This window comes from Saccopteryx bilineata, chromosome 4 (assembly GCF_036850765.1).
Source record: "Saccopteryx bilineata isolate mSacBil1 chromosome 4, mSacBil1_pri_phased_curated, whole genome shotgun sequence".
NCBI classification, from domain to species: domain Eukaryota; kingdom Metazoa; phylum Chordata; class Mammalia; order Chiroptera; family Emballonuridae; genus Saccopteryx; species Saccopteryx bilineata.
Genome location: NC_089493.1, coordinates 285,401,382 through 285,423,876, shown reverse-complemented (window position 1 = coordinate 285,423,876; position 22,495 = coordinate 285,401,382). Strand labels below are relative to the sequence as shown.

Below are 22,495 nucleotides of genomic sequence, written 5' to 3'. Positions count from 1 at the left end.
TTTTTGTGACAGAGACAGAGAGGGACAGATAGGGACAGATAGATAGGAAAGGAGAGAGATGAAGCATCAACTCATAGTTCAGATTGCTTTCTTTTTTTTTTTTTTTTTTTTTTTTTACAGAAGCAGAGATAGACAGGGACAGACAGACAGGAATGGAGAGAGATGAGAAGCATCAATCATTAGTTTTTCGTTGCACGTTGCGACTTCTTAGTTGTTCATTGATTGCTTTCTCATATGTGCCTTGACCGCGGGCCTTCAGCAGACCGAGTAACCCCTTGCTGGAGCCAGCAACCTTGGGTCCAAGCTGGTGAGCTTTTTGCTCAAGCCAGATGAACCCGCGCTCAAGCTGGCGACCTCGGGGTCTCAAACCTAGGTCCTTCCGCATCCCAGTCCGACGCTCTATCCACTGCGCCACCACCTGGTCTGGCAGTTCAGATTGCTTTCTCACATGTGCCTTGGCCAGGGGGCTACAGCAGAGCAAGTGACCCCTTGCTCAAGCCAGCGACCTTGGGCTCAAGCTGGTGAGCCTTGCTCAAACTAGATGAGCCTGCACTCAAGCTGACAACCTCAGGGTTTTGAACCTGGGACATTAGTGTCTCAGATCAACGCTCTATTCACTGTGCCACCACCAGACAGGCTGATGGCCAGTTTTTATTGTGAGGGCACCAGACAAAAGACACTGGATTATCGCTTCTCGGCCTTTTGGCTAAGATCAAGTGTAGTATCTGTTCTTATCAGTTTAATATCTGATATGTCCTCTATCCGAGGACAATATATTAAATGGATTTTTGGAGCTGGGAGATGGAATAGGAGCTTGCTCTGTCCACTCCACGCATCGACCCGGTATTGCAGTACTTCTGGGAACGGTGCACCCCCTCGGGGAAAATAAAAAAAGAAAATACAGAAAAAAAAAAAGACACTGGATTGCCCATGACTGATTTCTGGAGACTGCCACTTCCCTGAGTGAGAGGCATCTTTAAGGGCAGATGCCAGATTTTTGGACTGCCCCAGGACCCCCACAGCCTTATGGCGGGACCTGAAGAAAGCAGGCCCATATATGCCTCAGTTTCTTCTTACAACTCTGGGCAAGTTACAACACCAGACGGCAACGTCAAGATCTTAGAATGAACGATCACTGGTTATGGGCATGTTGCTAGGACTACCAGGTGTGCAGCTTACTCCAGAGCCCCCACTCCTTAAGTAGCAGGTTAAAGCGCGTTACTTAGCCCGTAATAACAGCCCAGGTTTCGAAGGCCTGACTCAGGCAACTACCCATGATTCCCTCTCCTCGTCCTCTTTGGCAAACTCGCTCTGCAGTTTCCCGATCTGGGGCACGCCGGGGACCCCACTACCAACAGAAGCCAGGCATGGCCCACGTTTGAGTCCCACCTCTGCTCCAGTGGCTGCGGTTTGCTCAAGTCACCTCCCCTTCCAGAGCTCCCAACTCAAGAAAGATACCCAACGCCTGGCTGAGAGGAGCAGAAGTGCGGAGCAAAAAGTAGGCGCACAATCAAGGTCAGCGTCCGAGACTAGGCGATGGAGATGCACCCAACTATACCAACTATAGCAGGGGTCCCCAAACTACGGCCCGCGGGCCACATGCGGCCCCCTTAGGCCATTTATCCGCCCCCCTCCACACTTCTGGAAGGGTACCTCTTTCATTGGTGGTCAGTGAGAGGAGCATAGTTCCCATTGAAATATTGGTCAGTTTGTTGATTTAAATTTACTTGCTCTTTATTTTAAATATTATATTTGTTCCCATTTTGTTTTTTTACTTTAAAATAAGATATGTGCAGTGTGCATAGGAATTTGTTCATAGTTTTTTTTATAGTCCGGCCCTCCAATGGTCTGAGGAACAGTGAACTGGCCCCCTGTGTAAAAAGTTTGGGGACCCCTGATTACTATAGCAAAGTTCGGCACAAACTCTGTCCCACACATCTGGTCCAAGTCTCACGCCCAGACATATCCGCCAGAAGCAGAACTCGCCGACGTGGGAACTGGGGAGCAAGACCGGACTACATTTCCCAGAGTGCCCAGCGCCACACGGGATGACACAATACCCGGGGTTCTCAGCCTGCGTTCAGCGCTGCCTTGAGGGCCTCTTGGGAGGTGCCTCTGAGCTCCTGGGAGGAAACAGCTTTCAGCTTCAGCACCGGGGCGTCTGGCTGGCTAGTTCCTCACTTGCTCTGAGCCTCAGTTTTCCCAACTGTGATGCGAAGACATAACTATTTCAAAACCATTCATACATTTTTTTAAAAATTTTTTTTAAAGCTGCATATTGAGTCCTCCTATATGCCAGCTCTGCTGGGTGCTGGGGTTACTGCAGTGGTGAACAGGCGCTTGCTTTCATGGAACTTACACTCTATTAAGAGAGGCATATAGCCTGACCAGGCGGTGGCGCAGTGGATAGAGCGTTGGACTGGGATGCGGAGGACCTAGGTTTGAGATCCCGAGGTTGCCAGCTTGAGTGCGGGCTCATCTGGTTTGAGCAAAAAACCCACCAGCTTGAGCCTGACCCTATGGTGGCCCAGTGGATAAAATGTTGACCTGGAACACTGAGGTCACTGGGCTTGCCTGGTCAAGGCACATATGGGAGTTGATGCTTCTTTGTTCCTCCCCCTTCTTTCTCTCTCTCTCAAATGAATAAACTAAAAAAAAGAATAACTCATGAACTCATTAGTAAAGTGGGGATAATAACATCTGTGATAGATGCCACTGTAATTTTTTTATTTCTTTGTTTTTGTGTATGTGACAGAGACAGAGAGAGGGACAGATAGGGACAGACAGACAGGAAGAGAGATGAGAAGCATCAGTTCTTCTTTGCAGCACCTTAATTGTTCATTGATTGCTTTCTCATATGTGCCTTGACCAGTGGGATACAGGAGACAGAATGACCCCTTGCTCAAGCCAGCGACTTTGGGTTCAAGCTGGTGAGCTGTGCTCAAACCAGATGAGCCCGCGCTCAAGCCAGTGATTTCGGGGTTTTGAACCTGGGTTCTCTGCGTCCCAGTTCGACGCTCTATCGGCTGCACCACCACCCAGTTAGGCAGACTCATACTTTTTTTTTACACTCATTTTTTGTCATTTTTCCTGTTAATACAGTACAGTGTACAGTACAGTATATTTATGTCCTTTTCCTATTTCTGTGGCTTAGTTGTGTTTTTGTGTTTAGATTACGATTTTACAACTCTGTTAGGATAGGTAAGTGACTTAGGCTAGGGTGTGTTTCTAGTTACGCCAAAAATTGAGTTACGTCACTGTTGTAAGAACAGAACTGTGCCATAACCCGAGGACTTCCTGTAGTGAGGTTGAGAAACCCTGATCCAGTAATATTTATTCCTAGAAATATGTTTGCTGAGCCAAAGGGCGTGTGCATTAAAAATGTAAACATCACTCTGTTGCCTAGGGCTAGTATTAACTTTGGGAATGTGCTCAATCTCTATGTAGCAATACTACAACTCTGAGATGTTGGTGTGGATGCTGTGGGGCACCTCAACCTGGAGTCAGCTTCTTTGTGAATTTTATGGGGAATAGCTATGGGGCAGGCTTTGAAGGATTCATTTATTTGGTAGCTAGGTCTTGAGCACCTGTCACGTGCAGTATGAAGCTGACATATCTCTGCCCTCACAGATCTCCCAGTCCAATGGGGGAAATTGACCAGAAAACAAACCATGTGATACATGCAGAGTAGAAAGCAAGTATGTTGGTCTGTTAGGTAGGATAGACAGTTACCAAGGCAGAAAAAGAGGAGGGGAAAAAAGGGTCTTTAGCCCTGGCCAGTTGGCTCAGTGGTAGAGCATCGGCCTGGCGTGCAGAAGTCCCGGGTTCGATTCCCGGCCAGGGCACACAGGAGAGGCGCCCATCTGCTTCTCCACCCCTCCCCCTCTCCTTCCTTTCTGTCTCTCTCTTCCTCTCCTGCAGCCAAGGCTCCATTGAAGCAAAAAGATGGCCCGGGCGCTGGGGATGGCTCCTTGGCCTCTGCCCCAGGCGCTAGAGTGGCTCTGGTCGCAACAGAGTGACGCCCCGGAGGGGCAGAGCATCGCCCCCTGGTGGGCAGAGCTTCGCCCCTGGTGGGCGTGCTGGGTGGATCCCGGTCGGGCGCATGCGGGAGTCTGTCTGACTGTCTCTCCCCGTTTCCAGCTTCAGAAAAAATACAAAAAAAAAAAAGAATGTATGAGGGAGAAGCCCCTTGGGCTTGGGCTTTCTCCAGTGACAGTCCTGGGAAAGTCAAGGAGGGATTCATGGAGGAAGTAACTTTTAGCTGGTGTGATGGTTAATTTTGCATCAATTGGCTGGGCTAAAGGATGTCATGGCTGGTAAACATTATTTCTGGGTGTGTCTGTGAGGGTATCTCTGGAAGAGATTAGTCTTTGATTCAGTAAGCTGAGTAAGAATGATCACCCTCCTCAGTGTAGGTGGGTATTATCCATTCAGTCTACCGAGGGCTTGAACAAAAGGGTCAAGGTGGAGGGAATTTGCTCTCTGTGCTTGAGTTGAGACATCCATCTTCTGCACTTGGATATCAGAAAGCCTGGGTATCAGGTGCTTGGATTCCAGCTGGGACTTATATTATTGGTCCATGATTCTTAGGCTTTTTGACTTACATTGAATTACACTTCTCATTTTCTGAGTTTCCCGCTTGCAGATGGCAGATCGTGAGACTTCTTGCCTCGATAACTGTGTGAGTTAATTCCTCTAATACAAGGGAGGGCAAAACTAGATTTATAGCTGTGAGTACACGAAACAGTTTATTCTTGTATTACATATTTTTCCATATGAACAACTGTAAGCCTACTTTTGCCTACCTCTGTATATCTGCATGTATATATCTTTTTTTTTTTTTTTTTTTTTGTATTTTTCTGAAGTTGGAAATTGGGAGGCAGTCAGACAGGCTCCAGAGCCATTCTAGCGCCACAGAGCCATCCTCAGCGCCCAGGCCATCTTTGCTCCAATGGAGCCTTGGCTGCAGGAGAGGAAGAGAGAGACAGAGAGGAAGGAAAGGGGGAGGGGTAGAGAAGCAGATGGGCGCCTCTCCTGTGTGTCCTGGACAGGAATCGAACCCGGGACTCCTGCACGCCAGGCCAACGCTCTACCACTGAGCCAACCGGCCAGGGCCTACTGTCCCGTTTTATAGATGAGGATACTGAGGTCCGGGAAGAGTTAGTGACTTGCCTAAGGTCACCTGGCAGAGTAGGGATTTCACATCAGCTTTGCCGCCAGAGCCCAAGTCGGAGCTGTTTCTCGCCATGCTGGTCAGCTAGAGCAGAGCAGGAAGGCAGGGGGCAGGGGCACAGAGTTGGGGGGAGGTGGTCAAATATGGGGGTGCTTATGACAGCATGGGCCTGCACTTAGGCTGGAGAGCGGGTCAAGACAGAGAACAGAATCTGATTTGGAACTTGACTCTGGTTCTGGGGTTTAAGGGACTGGTCTTTTTTTCTCTTTTTTTTTAAACAGAGACAGAGAGTGAGTCAGAGAGAGGGATAGACAGGGACAGACAGGAACAGAGAGATGAGAAGCATCAATCATATGTTTTTTGTTGCAACACCTTAGTTGTTCATTGATTGCTTTCTCATATGTGCCTTGACCGTGGGCCTTCAGCAGACCGAGTAACACCTTGCTCAAGCCAGCGACCTTGGATCCAAGCTGGTGAGCTTTTGCTCAAACCAGATGAGCCCACGCTCAAGCTGGCGACCTTGGGGTCTTGAACCTGGGACTTCAGCATCCCAGTCCGACGCTCTATCCACTGCGCCACCGCCTGGTCAGGCTAAGGGACTGGTCTTTAAGGCACACCCTCCCAGGTCTTCATGACTGCCGAAGGCCTGGGGTCTCATTTTGTTACTTAAAAAAGAACCAGCCTGATCAGGCAGTGGCGCAGTGGATAGAGGGTCAGACTGGGATGCCGAGGACCCAGGTTCGAGACCCCGAGGTCGCCAGCTTGATCACAGGCTCATCTGGTTTGAACAAAAGCTCACCAGCTTGGATCCAAAGTCGCTAGCTCGAGCAAGGGGTTACTCAGTCTGCTGAAGGCCCACGGTCAAGGCACATATGAGAAAGCAATCAATGAACAACTAAGGTGTTGCAATGAAAAACTAATGATAGATGCTTCTCATCTCTCCGTTCCTGTCTGTCTGTCCCTGTCTATCCCTCTCTCTGACTCTCTCTCTGTCTCTGTAAAAAAAAAAGAAAAAAAAGAAAAAGAACCATTGTTTTATTAAGGATAGCTGAAAGAAGTCATTTACAAAACTTTTGTTTTCCAATTATAGCTTTTCATAAAAAGCAATGTCCATTTTTAATACATATTCTAGTACACAGGTGCATGTTGGGGGGAGGGCTGCTGAGCACATGGGAAACCCCAGGGGTCCAGGATGTACCTGTGCTCAGAGCTACTCTGTGTAATTGTAGGTCCGTCGGCGACACTTTGAGGGCCCAGGGTTGGCTGCGGGGCTGGTGGGAGTCGGGGCCAGGTTCACCCAGCCGGGCCCGCGGGGCAGCACATGGCTCTCGTTGAGCCTGTAGACGCGGTAGTTCTCGTAGTGGACATTGTGGGTGATGTCCTTCAGGTCTTGCAGGTGGGAGCTGGGAGATGAGTGGCAGGTCAGCCTGGGCTGGCCACGGCGCCCCCCAAGGCCACCACAGTCCCTGGGCTCCCTGTACCCTCACCGGATGAGCAGGTCTCTCAGGAGGGGAAACTCACAGTGCACCATGTTCTCTACTGCAACACAGGACACCAGGCACTGAGCACGTGCCCACGGAATGTGCACAGCACCTGGCATGCACCACGGCCCTTTCCCCACGCTTCTCACTGTCGTATCCCACTGCTCACTCTTCATTCATTCACTCAATGTGTCCCCAGTGCCTAGGGCAGGGGGCTCATACAGATAGTTGTTAAGTCAGTGTATCCACTGATCATTTTATATATATGATACCAGCCCCGGCTGGTTGGCTCTGTAGATAGAGCATCGGCACAGCGTGTGAACATCCCAGGTTCAATTCCCAGTCAGGTACACATGAGAAGTGACCATCTGCTTCTCTCTCCCACTCTCTCCCCCTTCTCTCCTGTGTCCTCCCCGAACACCTGCACTGACCTTCAATGATGCCCCACTTCGTCTTCCGGGCCAACACACATCTCCCATTTACCAGGTACTCTTGGTCAGCCCCGACCACAGCAAAGGGTATCCGCTCCTTTGGGGAGGGGATGGGACCAAATGGTTGGCCCCACCAGGCAAGTGGAGAGAGAAGATCCCAAGGTGGGGGGGCGGGCGCTGTCCTGGGGTTTTGAACCTGGGTCCTCAGTGTCCCAGGTTGATGCTCTATCCTTTGCACCACCGCCTGGTCAGGCAAGATTCAAACTTGTAAACTCCAAAGTGCTGTAAATGGGTTTGTTTGTTTTTTTCTAGAATTAATTTTTAATGAGGAATAATATTAATGCCAATAATAACCATTTATTGCACACTTATGTGCCAGCCAGTAGTAACTAAACCCTGACTAAATGACTTATATTTGATGATTTATTGCGATATTAATGTGAGGATGTGCTCAGATTCCAGCTGTGGCCAGGCTGCCACCTCCGAACAGAGTGCAGAGCTGGTGAATGCAGGGTGCTTTGAATCTTTCACAGGAAATCCTGTTCCTTGCTCCAGTGGGGAGCAGAAAGAGGGACTGTGTAGAGAAATGGGTGCCAGGCCTGACCTGTGGTAGTGCTGGGCAGTGGATAGAGTCAACCTGGAGCACTGAGGTTGCCAGTTTGAATCCCCACGCTTACCCAGCCAAGACACATACAAGAAGCAATCAATGAACAACTGAAGTGAAGCAACTATAGTCTCGCTCCCTCTCTCTCATTCTCTCCTTTTAAAGTCAATAAATAGCCCTGGCCAGTTGGCTCAGCAGTAGAGCGTCAGCCTAGCGTGCGGAGGACCCGGGTTCGATTCCCGGCCAGGGCACACAGGAGAAGCACCCATTTGCTTCTCGACCCCTCCGCCGCGCTTTCCTCTCTGTTTCTCTCTTCCCCTCCCACAGCCAAGGCTCCATTGGAGCAAAGATGGCCCGGGCGCTGGGGATGGCTCTGTGGCCTCTGCCTCAGGCGCTAGAGTGGCTCTGGTCGCAACATGGCGACACCCAGGATGGGCAGAGCATCGCCCCCTGGTGGGCAGAGCGTCGCCCCATGGTGGGCGTGCCGGGTGGATCCCGGTCGGGCGCATGCGGGAGTCTGTCTGACTGTCTCTCCCTGTTTCCAGCTTCAGAAAAATGAAAAAAAAAAAAAATTATTTAAAGTCAATAAATAAAATCTTTAAAAAAAATAGCCTGACCAGGCGGTGGCGCAGTGGATAGAGTGTCGAACTGGGATGCGGAGGACCCAGGTTCGAGACCCTGAGGTCGCCAGCTTGAGCGCAGGATCATCTGGTTTAAGCAAAAGCTTACCAGCTTGGACCCAAGGTTGCTGGCTCGAGCAACGGGTTACTTGGTCTGCTGAAGGCCCGCAGTCAAGGCACATATGAGAAAGCAATCAATGAACAACTAAGGTGTCGCAACAAAAAACTAATGATTGATGCTTCTCATCTCTCTCCGTTCCTGTCTGTCTATCCCTCTCTCTGACTCTCTCTCTGCCACTGTAAATAACTAACTAACTAACTAACTAAATAAATAAATAAATGCCTGACTAGTGGTGGCGCAGTGGATAGCACACTGACCTGGGACGCTAAGGTCCTGAGTTCAAAACCCCAAGATCGCTGGTTTGAGTGTGAGGTCTCCAGCTTGAGCATGGGATCATCAACGTGATCTCATCGTTGTTGGTTTGAGCCTAAATGTTGCTGGCTTGAAGCCCAAGGTCACTGGCTTGAGCAAGGGGTCATTGGCTTGGCTGGAGCACCCAGTCAAGGCACACATAAGAAGCAATTGATGAATAATTAAAAGTGCCTCAACTAGCCTGACCTGTGGTGGCGCAGTGGATAAAGTGTCAACCTGGAAACGCTGAGGGTGCCGGTTCAAAACCCTGGGCTTGCCTGGTCAAGGCACATATGGGAGTTGATGCTTTCTGCTCCTTCCCCCTTCTCTCTCTCTCTCTCTCTCTTTCTCTCTCTCTCTCTCTCTCTCTCTCTCCCCTCTCTATAATGAATAAATAAAATCTTAAAAAAATTAAAAAAAAAAAAAAAAAAGTGCCTCAACTACAAGTTGATGCTTCTCATCTCTCTCCCTGTCCATTTGTCTCTCTTTTTCTGTCACTCTTGCTAAAAAAAAAAAAAAAAAAAAGGAAAAGAAAAAGAAATTTGGTGCCAGTTGGGAAGCAGTTTCATGTACAGATAATACAGTTTGTGCATCACACAAGGCAGCTGCTCATGAGGCTGTGTAGGGCTAAAATCAGGGGTAGGCTCCCAACTGCGAAAGAAGCTGCTACCTTTTTCTAATCCAAGCAAAAGCACTGTGTAAGGCTAGCAGGGTCTCTCAGGGAGGGATCTAAGGCCTGGTGTCTGTGGATGATAAACCCTAGTTGCTTTGCTGGCTCCAGATGGACTGACATTGAATGTACCGTAACGATAGCAGGATGGGGGCTTGGAGTTGGAATTCAACTAATTCAGAGTAAATGAAGGTGTGAACTATTTTCTTTCTTCCTGTTTTTTTTTTTTATAAATTTTTTTAAAAATTACTGATTTCAGCCTGACCAGGCGGTGGGCAGTAGATAGAGCATCGGACTGGGATGCAGAAGGACCCAGGTTTGAGACCCCGAGGTCACCAGCTTGAGTGTGGGCTCATCTGGTTTGAGCAAAAAGCTCACCGGCTTGGATCCAAGGTCGCTGGCTCCAGCAAGGGGTTACTCGGTCTGCTGAAGGCCCGCGGTCAAGGCACATATGAGAAAGCAATCAATGAACAACTAAGAAGTCGCAATGCACAATGAGAAACTAATGATTGATGCTTCTCATCTCTCTCCATTCCTGTCTGTCTGTCCCTGTCTATCTCTGCCACTGTAAAAAAAAAAATTACTGATTTCGCCTAACCAGGCGGTGGCGAAGTGGATAGAGCGTTGGACTGGGATGCAGAGGACCCAGGTTTGAGACCCCAAGGTCGCCAGCTTGATCGCGGGCTCATCTGGTTTGAGCAAAGCTCACCAGCTTGGACCCAAGGTCGCTGAGTTGAGCAAGGGGTAACTTGGTCTGCTGAAGGCCCGTGGTCAAGGCACATATGAGAAAGCAATCAATGAACAACTAAGATGTCGCAACAAAAAACTATTGATGCTTGTCATCTCTCCATTCCTGTCTGTCTGTCCCTATCTATCCCTCTCTCTGTAAAAAAAAAAAAAAAAAGTTAAAAAAATTACTAATTTCAGAGAGAAGAAGAAGAAGAAGAAGAAAGAGAGAGAGAGAGAGAGAGGTGGGAAGGAGGAGGAAGCATCAAGTCGTATGTGCTTTGACTGGGAAAGCCTGAGGTTTCTAACTGGCAGCCTCGGCATTCCAGGTCAATGCTTTATCCCCTGCGCCACCACGGGTCAGGCACTTTATTATTATTATTATTTGTATTACTTTTAGAGAGGATGGGAGGGAGAGAGACTAAAACATTAATCTGTTCCTGTATGTGCCCGGACCAGAGGTCAAACCAGCAACTTCTGTACTTCGGGATGACGCTCTAACCAACTGAGTTACCTGGCCAAGGCTCCCTCCTTCCTTTCTGTAACAGCTCTACTGAGGTATAAATTATATACCACAAAATTCATCCTTTTAGAGGTACAGTCCAGTGTCTTTTAGTATATTCATAATATTTGCAATCATTACCACAACCTAATTCCAGAGAATTTCCAAAACCCCCAAAAGAAATCCTTGCATGTCTCTCCCCACCCACCCTGAGCCCTATCCCCTGGCAAACCTAATCTGCTTTCTGTCTCTAGAGATGTGCCTCTTCTGGACATTTCAAATAATGGAAACGTTCGACATGTGGCCTTTTCTGTCTGGCCTCCTTCCCTGAGCGTCACGCTTTTAAGGTTTATCCATGTTCTAAGATCTGTCAGAACTGCATTCTGTGTTATAGCCCTAGTATTCCGTTGTGTGGCTAAACCACATTTGTTCATCCATTCACAAGTTAAGGGACATAATTCTACTATGAACATTTGTGTGTAAGTTTTTATGTGGACATAGGTTTTCATTTCTTTTGGGTAACTTCATGTTTAACCTTTTGAAGAACTGTCAGACTGTTTTCCAAAGTAACTGCACCATTTGACATTCCCACCAGCAGTGTGTAAAATTTTCCATTTCTTCACATCCTTACTAACACTTGTTATTGTCTGCCATTTTGATAATAGCCATCCCAGTGGGTGTGAAGCATCTTGTGCTTTTGAATTGCATGGGATTAGTAATGTTGACAATCACTGGCCACTCACAAATTTTGGGGAAATGTCTATTCAAGATCCCTTTGCCCATTTTTAAATTGGGTTGTCTTTTATTGTTGATTTGTAAGAGGTTTTTGTTTTTTTTTTCTTAAGTGAGAGGAAGGCTGATAGTAAGACAAACTGTAACATGTGCCTTGACTGGGATCCATCTGGCAACTCTGTCTGGGGCCAATGCTTGAATCAATGAAGCTATCCTCAATGCCTGAGGCCAACGCTTGAACCAATCAAGTCACTGACTGCAGAAGGGGAAGAGAGAGAGAAGGGAGAGAGGGAAGGGGAGAAAAGTAGATGGTTGCTTCTTTTTTTTTTGCATTTTTCTGAAGCTGGAAACGGGGAGAGACAGTCAGACAGACTCCCGCATGCGCCCGACCGGGATCCACCCGGCACGCCCACCATGGGGCGACGCTCTGCCCACCAGGGGGCGATGCTCTGCCCATCCTGGGTGTCGCCATGTTGCGACCAGAGCCACTCTAGCGCCTGAGACAGAGGCCACAGAGCCATCCCCAGTGCCTGGGCCATCTTTGCTCCAATGGAGCCTTGGCTGCGGGAGGGGAAGAGAGAGACAGAGAGGAAGGCATGGCGGAGGAGTGGAGAAGCAAATGGGCGCTTCTCCTGTGTGCCCTGGCCGGGAATCGAACCCAGGTCCTCCGCACGCTAGGCCGACGCTCTACCGCTGAGCCAACCGGCCAGGGCTTGGTAGCTTCTTTTGTGTGCCCTGAACAGGGATCAAACCTGGGATGTCTGCATGCCGGGCCAATGCTATATCCACTGAGCCAACTGGCCAGGGCCTGTAACGGGTCTTTATGTAACCAGGATACAAGTCTGTTATCAGATATATTGCCCTTGCAAAACACTGTCTGTTATTCTGTGGGTTATTGATACGACCTATTTCCTGCTCTCCTTAAGTTTTTGGATGGATAGAGTTTTACATCTGCTAGAACTGTATGAACTTTCCCCTAGTTGTAGTCTTCCGATGGGAAGGATGAGTGGAACGGAAATCACTCTGCCTCTGTCCTGCAAGCCTCCCTGCCCCCTGTGGCCTCATACCCGGATCTTGCTGTTGAGGATCCTGTCGTTGATGTCCTCGTCGAAGCACTTCTGTGGGTACACGTCGATGCAGTGAGTCCTCAGGTTTTGCTGGATCTGGGGATCCCACACAGGTAACCTCAGCTCAGCCTGTGCACTCTGCCCCCACCACACCCCCCCTCACCCTAGCCCCAGGTCCCCAGGTCACCGTGTGCCTGAAGCTCTCTCGCTCCTCAATGGTCAGGCTGTCCGCCCTGGCGATCACAGGCACCACGTTCACCGTCCGGCAGAGCCGCTGCAGGAACTCGATGTCCAGGGGCCGCAGGCTGCTCGGACAGGGCGGCGATGGTGGTGACCGCAGCAGCAGCGAGGGTGTGAGTGAGGGGGTGCCCGCCCACAGCCCGGGCCAGGAACCCCTTTTCCCCCTCCTCCTCGTCTCTCCCCCACGGGCCCGGCCACCTCACCAGTGCCCAGTGGGCGGCACGAAGTACACGCAGCAGTGCACCCGGGTGTCGGGGATGTGGCGCTGGCGGGTGATGAGGATCTCCTCCCGCAGGTACTGCTCGTACTGCTCATTGATGTAGCCCAGGATGGGGTCCCAGCTGGGGCGGGAGAGGGACACAACCTCGGGACTGTGCCCGAGAGCCCCACCTGTCTCCCTGGCTCCTCTGGGTGGTCCTCCTTGCAGATGAACAGCTGCCCCATCCGCCCAGGACACAGGACCTTTGGTCTTGCACCCTCGAGGCACTAGGGCACCCAAGTCCGCTTCCTACCCCTACTCCCACTCCCCTGCGTTCTCAGAGAGGCCCCTGCCATTCTCGAGCTGAGCTCTCATCTTCCTTGTCTGTAAAATGGGGGCATGAAGAACACCTAGTTCTTGGGGTGGGAAGAGTGAGAAATTGTCGCTGTCTGGCCTGGTTCAAACCACCGTTTGTTTTCGCCTGATTGTGGCAAGGATTTCCTGACTCCTCTCCCTGGCCCCCTTCCCTCTGCGGGCTGTTGTCAACAGCAACCAAAAAGATCCTTCCAAAAGCAGGAGTTAGATCGCGTCCATTTTCTGCTCAGCCTCCAGGGACTGAACAAAAGCCAAAGTCATTACATTGCCCTACAAGGCCCTATACGGCCCCACACTGCATCCTGCCTGCCCTCTCCTCCTCCTCCTCTCCCTATTACTCCTGCTCTGCCAGTCACACTGGTCCGCCTACCTCAGGGCCTTTTTTTTTTTTTTTTTTTTTTTTTTACACAGGGACAGAGAGAGAGTTAGAGAGAGGGATAGACAGGGATAGACAGGGACAGACAGGAACGGAGAGATGAGAAGTCTCAATCATCAGTTTTTTGTTGTGAAACCTTAGTTGTTCATTGATTGCTTTCTCATATGTGCCTTGACCGCGGGCCTTCAGCAGACTGAGTAACCCCTTGCTTGAGCCAGCAACCTTGGATCCAAGCTGGTGAGCTTTTTGCTCAAGCCAGATGAGCCCGCGCTCAAGCTGGTGACCTCAGAGTCTCAAACCTGGGTCCTCTGCATCCCGGTCCAACGCTCTATCCACTGCGCCACAGCCCGGTCAGGCCATCTCAGGGCCTTTGCATGTGCCACACTCAGGCTTGAACACTCGTTTTTCCATGTCCACACGGCTCATTCTCTCATCTCCTGGAAGTCTGTGCCCAAATGTCACCTTTCCCAGGAGGCCTTTCTTGATCAGCCCGCTTAAAATTGCAATGCCCTCCGGCTCCGTACCCCTTTCACATTCAGAAACGTCCTGTTCGGACGATGGAGTTCAGGCTCACCCTCTGTGGAAGTGACTTTGTTCACTGTTGGTCCCTGACCCCTGTGACCATGTAAATTCCGTATACGCAAGGATGTTCGTCTGTTTTGTTTGTTGCTGTGTCCCCAGTTCTAGAGCAGAGCTTGCACGCAGCAGTCAGTGCTCAGGGAAGCATTTTGTGCAGGGCCGGCTTCACAGGAGTGTGAATGGAGCACAGGGCTCCTCACTTAAAGGGGCCTGTGTTCTGTGGTCATGGTCTTACAATTCTTGATAATTTTTTAACAAGAGACCTCACATTTTCATCACACTGGGTCCCACAAATTATTCAGCCAGTCCTTGGTGTGTGTGTGTGTGTGTGTGTGTGTGTGTGTGTGTGTGTGTGATGGAGAGCCTTGAACAACTCTGCCAGGTCGGTATCATAATTCCCAAGTTACAAAGAAGGAAACCGAGGCTCAGAGAGCTTCCGCGATGAGTCCCAGGTCACGCAGCCAGTTAGCGGTCTAACCCAGGAGGCCTGACTCTGGAGTGTGGGCGTCTGACCCCTGCTATAGCATAACCTTCACCGAGTGCTCGCTGCGGCCAGGCAGCAAGCTGAAACCTTTACAGACTGGCCCTCTTCAATCTTGGAGGAAGAATGGCGTACACTCATTATAGACCAATAAACTGAGGCTCGAGGATACCACAGCCAGGTTGTTCCCGGGCTGGGGTGTCTCCCAGAGGCTGGAGGGACAGGAGCAGGGGCAACCGGGGCTCAGCCCCGCCCCAGAGCACCCACCACTTGTCATTGTTGATCTGGTCCCCAAAGCCGGGCGTGTCGGTTATGGTCAGCTTGAGCTTCACACCCTTCTCCTCGATGACTGTGGAGGGAGAGTGAATGGCAGGGGGGAGGATGAGGTTGGACCCAGGAGGAGCAGGGTGGGGGTGAGGGTTAGGGTGGGGTCTCACTCACCATGAGTCACCGAGTGCAGCTTCAGTGTCTGGGGCAGGGGCCCCTGCCCCAGGCCCGGCGGGGTGGACTTCCACATCTTGGATTTAAACAGTGTGTTCACCATTGTGGACTTGCCCAGCCCGCTCTGACCTGGGAGTAAACACAGGACAGCAATAGGGGTGGACATTTTAGACACTGTTTCTCAAACTCTTAAATACATCTTTTTAGAAAGTAAACTGTTTACTAAATATAACATAAATATAGAAGAGTGTATACTATCCTAAATGTCTACCTCAATGCTTGCTCCCTTTCTTACTGAGGCAAAATTCATATAATAAAAGAATTAGGCCCTGGACAGTTGGCTCAGTGGTAGAGCGTCGGCCTGGTGTGCAGAAGTCCCGGGTTTGATTCCCGGCCAGGGCACACAGGAGAGGCACCCATCTGCTTCTCCACCCCTCCCCCTCTCCTTCCTCTCTGTCTCTCTCTTCCCCTCCCGCAGCCAAGGCTCCATTGGAGCAAAGATGGCCCGGGCGCTGGAGATGGCTCCTTGGCCTCTGCCCCAGGCACTAGAGTGGCTCTGGTCCCCTGGTGGGCTGAGCGTTGCCCCCTGATGGGCGTGCCGGGTGGATCCTGGTCGGGTGCATGCGGGAGTCTGTCTGACTGTCTCTCCCCGTTTCCAGCTTCAGAAAAATACAAAAAAAAAAAAAAAAAAGAATTAACCAGTAACCACTCAAAGTGAACAATTCAGTCACATTTGGTACATTTTTAGTGTTATGTAACAAATACCTTTCTAGCTCCAAAACATTTTTGTCACTCTCCCCCCCCCACCCCAAAAGAAACCCCGTGCCCCGGCTGGGTAGCTCAGCTGGCGAGAGTGTCATCTCAATAGTCCAAGGCTGTAGGTTCAATCCCGGTCAGGGCACACACAAGAATCAACCAAAGAGTGCATAAATAAGTGGAACAACAAATCAATGTCTCTCTCTCTCTCTCTCTCTCTCCCCCTTCCACTCTCTCTAAAATCAATCAATCAATAAAAAAGTTTTTAAAAATCCGGTGCCCATGAAAGCAGTCATTCCTGTTCCCTCTCCCAGACTCCAGTAACCACTAATCCACTTTCTGTCTATGGGTTTACCTATTCCGGATATTTCATATAAATGGGATCATGCAATATTTGTCTTTCTGTGCTTGGCTTCTTTTTCTCAGCTTAATGTTTTCAAAGTTCATCCATGTTGTATTATGTATTACCATTTCTTTCTTTTTCGTGGCTGAAGAATATTCCATTGGATGGATAGATCACATTGTGTTTATCCATTCATTCGTTGATGACAGTTCAACCAACTGTTACAAACTAAACAACCTGTGTATGCAGCACCAGATCATGAAACAGATCACACACCTCCCCCCAAATCCACCTATGTCCCTTCTCAGTGACTATTTGACTTCTAACACCCGGGTGCAGTTCTGCCCTCCCTTGATGTAGGGAACCACCCGGCACGTGATCTTTTGTGTCTGGCTCCTTTTGCTACTTGGTGAGATTCACCCGTACTACCTGGAGGGTGTGAGGTGTGTCTCCAACTGTGTGGAACATGTCCCCTAGTCAGAAACATCCTAATTCACAACACAAGACACACCTTTGTGTATCTAACTGGAGTGGTCCTTAGGGCTGCACTGTCCGATACAGAGGTCACACCTAGCTATTGCGACCGGCAATATGGCAGATCTAAATTGACACGTGCCCTCACTAAAAATACAAAACAGGTTTTGCACACCTGGTACAACAAAAAGAACTTAAAAGATCTCACAAATAATTTTCATGTGGATTACATATTGAGATGATAGCTTTTTTTTTTTTTTTTTTTTTTTTTTTTTTTTTTTGAAGCTGGAAACGGGGAGAGACAGCCAGACAGACTCCCGCATGCGCCCGACCGGGATCCACCTGGAGGGGCGTCGCTCTGCCGAGACCAGAGCCACTCCAGCGCCTGGGGCAGAGACCAAAAGGCTGCCACTCCAGCGCCTGGGGCAGAGACCAAAAGGCTGCGGGAGGGGAAGAGAGAGACAGAGAGGAAGGAGGGGGTGGGGGTGGAGAAGCAAATGGGCGCTTCTCCTATGTGCCCTGGCCGGGAATCGAACCCGGGTCCCCCGCACGCCAGGCCGACGCTCTACCGCTGAGCCAACCGGCCAGGGCCGAGATGATAGCATTTTGGAACAGAGCGGGTTAAATCAAATAGATGATTAAAATTAATTTCTCCTGTTTTACTTTTTTAGAGGTGGCCACTAAGAAACTTAAAAATTACATATATGGCCCTGGCAGGACAGCTCAGTTAGTTGGAGTGTCATCCTGATGTGCAAAGGTTGTGGGTTTAATCCCTGGTAAGGGCACATCTAGAAGTAGATCAATTTCTGTCTCTTCCTTCTTCTCTCTCTAAAATCAATAAATAAAAAAATTACAGGCTTGACCTGTGGTGGCGCAGTGGATAAAGCGTCGACCTGGAAATGCTGAGGTCGCCGGTTCGAAACCCTGGGCTTGCCTGGTCAAGGCACATATGGGAGTTGATGCTTCCAGCTCCTCCCCCCTTCTTTCTCTCTGTCTCTCCTCTCTCTCTCTCTCTCTCTCTATCTCTCTCTCTCTCTCTCTCCTGTCTAAAATGAATAAAAAATTAAAAAAAAATTACATATGTGCTTGGCGCAGTGGCTAAAGAAAGCGTTGACCTGGAATGCTGAGGTCACGGGGTCGAAACCCTGGGCTTGCCTGGTCAAGGCACATATGAGAAGCAACCACTATGAGTGGATGCTTCACACTCCTCTTTCCACCTTTCTCTCTCTCTATCCTCTCACTGAAATCAATAAATAAAATCTTAAAGACAAATTTCATGTGTCTTATGTTACAATTCTATTACACAGTGCTTCCTTAGAATAATAGTTAGTTGGTGATACACACTCTGATATTTTGTGTCTTATTGTTTCTAGGTTTTAAAATTTTTTAAAAATTGATTTTAGAGAGAGAGAGAGAGAGGGAGAAACATCAACTTGTTGTTCCACTTATTTATGTATTTATTGGTTGATGCTAGTTTGTTTTATTAAAAGTATAATTTTAACCTACAAAATTAATGGTGCATATATATGAAAGCAATTCCAGATAAAGTGACCCATGCAGAACCTGCTAAACGCTAGGGGGTCCCCAAACTTTTTACACAGGGGGCCAGTTCACTGTCCCTCAGACCGTTGGAGGGCCGCCACATACAGTGCTCCTCTCCCTGACCACCAGTGAAAGAGGTGCCCCTTCCGGAAGTGCGGCGGCGGGGGGGGGGGGGGCGGATAAACGGCCTCAGGGGGCCACATATGGGCAGTGGGCCATAGTTTGGGGATGCCTGCCGGCTAGGCACTATGTTAAGCCAGATGAGGAAACGGGGAGAGAGGGGTCAGGACTGTGCTCAAGATTACACATTGGTAGGTTAGTGGGTTTAGGGCTGGGGCCAGGATCTGAGTACGTATTCACAGCTTTCTGCCTCAGTCTCCCCTTTTATTGTTCTGTTTGGGTTTGGTTGGGACTACATGGGTGATTTTTGTCCTTTAACAACTCAACGTTTTCCAAATTTTCAACTACAACACCCCTGTGAGATACTTCTATAGGCCCATTTAATGGATGGGGAGATGGAGCCCCAAGAGGTAAGGTGACATGCCCTGGCCCATTGGTCTGTTCTGTGAGCCCCTGCCCCTTACTTACCCACCACCATGATGTTGAACTCAAAACCCATCTTCATGGCCTTGATCTTTAGTTGGTCCAGCACGGCCTCGATGCCCACATAACCCATCGTCTCGCAGGGCGGGCTGTCGGAGCTGGAGGGCCCTGATGAGCAGGGCGAGGGGGACCGCCTCAGGGGGTCCATGGGGCAAAGAGCAGAGCGATGCCTGTCATATGGGTGGGTGAGGTGGGGAGAAGGGGCTTGCTGGGGCTCCAGAGAAGGACCACCCGAGTCCTCAGTTTTGAACTCTGGCTCCTTAGTTCTGCTTCCAGACACTCCCACACATTATGCCCCTGATCTGTCTGTCCCCCAAGCCCCATGGCCCAGGGGATTCGGTGAGAGGTGCCTGGAGTCACCTCCTCTGGAGGGAGACTGAGCTTCCATCCTGATAGGCACCGTTCCTGGATCTGTCCCTCCCCTACCCCAGCACCCACTCCTGACCCACCCACCGTGGCCCAGGCCGACTTTCTGCTCAGACCCTGCCCTAGCACAGCCCAGGAATCAGACCCGTGGGGGATAGAGAGAGAGAAGCCATCTCGTGTGACACCTGGAAGCCCTGGGTTCCTGTGGGAGCTATAGGGGCTGATCCTGGTCCTAGCGGATCCTGGTGTTGTGGTGAGGGGGAGGGGAGAGGATGACAGTTAACTGAAGAATCAGAGCCCTGCCCGTGCCCTGTGACCCTAGCTGGGGGCTGCTCTGCAGCTGGGAGCAGCGAGCAGGGGCAGGTAAACTGCTCCTCCAGGCCCTTTCAGGACACTACCCCGTAATCCTCACAACAATGCTGGCCTAGGACTACAGACAGGACCCCGAGGTGCCCAGGGCAGCTCCCTTACCCAAGGTCACCTTGCCGGTGTGAGGGGCGGAGTTGGGCTTCATTCAGCCAGTGTCTCTGGTTTCCAGGTTCCTGCCCCTTAACTACTCAGCCAGGGGATGCAAACTGATGACCTACGGCCAAAAAGCAGAACATTCATGTGTTTTCTTTGGTCTGTCCACTGCTGGCACCATAGTGTTTTAAATTGGCAGCATTGAAAAATCAAAGCATTAATTTAGCAAATATTTACCCTGTACTTAGTCTGAGCATGGCCTTGTTCAAGGGGCCCAAGAGGGGTGCTTGTTTAATAATCATCACAGCCCTAGGCAACAAGTTCAAAATCCCAACAAGTGCTGTTACTACACCCAGTTTATAGGGAGTCAAGGTCACACTATGAGGAAGTGGCAGAGATGAAATCTGAGGCCATGGTTTTATTTTTTATTTATTTATTTTTTCTTTTTTTTGAAGCTGGAAACGGGGAGAGACAGTCAGACAGACTCCCGCATGCGCCCAACCGGGATCCACCTGGCACGCCCACCAGGGGCGACGCTCTGCCCACCAGGGGGCGATGCTTTGCCCCTCCGGGGCGTTGCTCTGCAGCGACCAGAGCCACTCTAGTGCCTGGGACAGAGGCCAAGGAGCCATCCCCAGCGCCCGGGCCATCTTTGCTCCAATGGAGCCTTGGCTGCGGGAGGGGAAGAGAGAGAAACAGAGGAAGGGGGGGGTGGAGAAGCAAATGGGCACTTCTCCTATGTGCCCTGGCCGGGAATCGAACCCGGTTCCCCCCGCGTGCCAGGCCGACGCTCTACCGCTAAGCCAACCGGCCAGGGCCTGAGGCCATGTTTTTATTTTCTCCTCTGGCCTCTTTTCTTCTTCACACAAACATCTTGATTTCCAACTGTTGGGAAGATAAAATATATTAGGCTCACTTTGTTAATGATGGCGTTGCCCACATGGAAGCCCATCTCCCAGGTGATGATATTAGTTGCCCTTATGCTTGGAATGGGCGTAATTATATTAATGTGTGTTGGGGGCAGGCTGTGGGCAGGCAGGATCCTTGTAGCCTGGGGCTTGGTTTTAGAACTAAGCCTTTCTCACCCTTTTTCAAGTGGGGTGGACTTTGTATCAGAGACTTCTCTATTTTGTATATTGGATTAAAGGTTTTGATTTCTGCACTATAAAGTGGGGCAGACCGGGAGCTTGCTCTCTCAGTTCCTGCAATTAGCATTAGAGAGGAGAGCAGAGAGGAGAGCAGAGAAAGGCCATGTGGAGGAGGCCAGGAGAAGCAGCCAAGATGGCGGAGTGCTGAAGGAGAAGCCAGTTTGTGCAGAGAGGAGATGAGGAGCAGAGGTGAATAAGTCTGGTGAGCTAGAAACCTTTGATTCTAGGGAACTCGGATAAGTCAGTAGCTTTGTGAGCACTAAATGAGTGGGTTTTGGAGCCTAGTGTGTGTTTTTACTTGCCTGCCGGATGCAAGCTAGGATTAAAGCTAATGGCCCATCAGCTTTTGGCTCTGTTGTTTCATTACCATCTGTCTGAATCCAATGCGAACCTGCATGGGCCAGGCGGCTGTGATAGGGGCCGTGGATACTGGCTTCACACCAATGTATCTTAGCCCCGACAATTCTGGGCCCAGCCTGCAGCTGACTTCAGCTGCTTTATTTTTATTTATTTATTAAAAATTAATGCCTGACCTGTGGTGGCACAGTGGGTGGAGCAATGATCTGGAATGCTGAGGTTGTTGGTTTGAAACCCTGGCTTTGCCTGGTCAAGGCACATATGACAAGCAATCAGCGAACAACTACAGTGAAGGAACTATAAGTTGAATCTTCTCATTCCCGCTCCCTCCTCCTTTCTTTGTAAAATCAATAAATAAACTCTTAAAAAAAAATTAAGCCTGACCGGGCAGTGATGAAGTGGATAGAGTGTTGGCCTAGGATGCTGAGGACCCAGGTTCAAAATCCCAAGGTCACCAGCTTGAGCATAGGTTCACCAGCTTGAGCCCGGGGTCACTGGTTATTGGCTTGAGCGTGGGATCATAGACATGACCCAATGGTCACTGGTTTGAGTCCAAGGTCGCTGGCTTGAGCAAGGGGTCACTCAGTCTGCTGTAGCCCCCTACCCCGCAAGGCATACATGAGAAAGTAATCAGTGAATAACTAAGGTGCCACAACGAAGAGTGGATGCTTCTCATCTCTCTCCCTCCCTGCCTGTCTGTCCCTCTCTCTCGCTAAAAAACAAACTATGTGTGTGTGTGTGTGTGTATATATATATATATATATATATTGATTTTAGAGAGGAAGGGAGAGACAGACAGAAACATCAATCTGTTTCTGTATGTGCCCTGATCAGGGATCGAACCTGTCACCTCTTTGTATCAATGGAGCGATCTGGCCAGGGCAGAGCTGCCCTCTTTAGCTGGGTCATGAGGACAGTTTGCCACAGTCCCCACCCCTCTCTAATGTATCCTTGATGATTCTTATACCAAGCCCATTTCGCTCACCTGTTTCCTAGCACCTGAGTTTGCAAGCCCTAAGCCATCTTCTCTCAGATGTTGATAGTCCTCAGATAGTATATTGATTTTAGATTTTGCAGATCATTAGATGTCTGTTGCAACTACTCTTCAGCTGTGAAAGCAGAAAAGTGAAGGGATGGGCACGACTGTGTGCCAGGAAAACTATTTACTGACCCCCACTGCGTCCCAGCACTCACCCACTCTGTCCCAACCACTCAGCTCAGCTGTCCTGTGCTCCTACCAGCCCCCGTCTCTCTCCTCCCGCACCCTTCAATTTCCCCACCTTCTACACATTTTGGAAGCTGGGAGCGAGCTGGGCAGGGCCCGGGGCAGTAGGA

General features: G+C 49.9%; 1 protein-coding gene and 1 non-coding gene across 2 annotated transcripts; one reads left to right on the top strand and one right to left on the bottom strand.

Moving 5' to 3' along the window:
- The first annotated feature begins 686 nt into the window (after positions 1-686).
- Positions 687-877, top strand: LOC136336782 (U2 spliceosomal RNA). Its single transcript, XR_010731598.1, has one exon. It is a non-coding gene; the product is annotated as a U2 spliceosomal RNA (small nuclear RNA).
- Positions 878-6,287: 5,410 nt separating this feature from the next.
- Positions 6,288-19,777, bottom strand: SEPTIN12 (septin 12). The gene is made up of 10 exons (XM_066278292.1): positions 19,665-19,777; positions 18,813-18,997; positions 15,110-15,238; positions 14,936-15,017; positions 12,862-12,999; positions 12,606-12,723; positions 12,419-12,514; positions 7,086-7,182; positions 6,661-6,712; positions 6,288-6,576 (listed from the first exon to the last, which is right to left on the bottom strand). Exons 2-10 carry the CDS (start codon positions 18,973-18,975, stop codon positions 6,384-6,386), a joined length of 1,068 nt encoding a protein of 355 aa, XP_066134389.1. The 5' UTR covers positions 18,976-18,997; positions 19,665-19,777; the 3' UTR covers positions 6,288-6,383.
- Between the last annotated feature and the right edge of the window lie 2,718 nt (positions 19,778-22,495).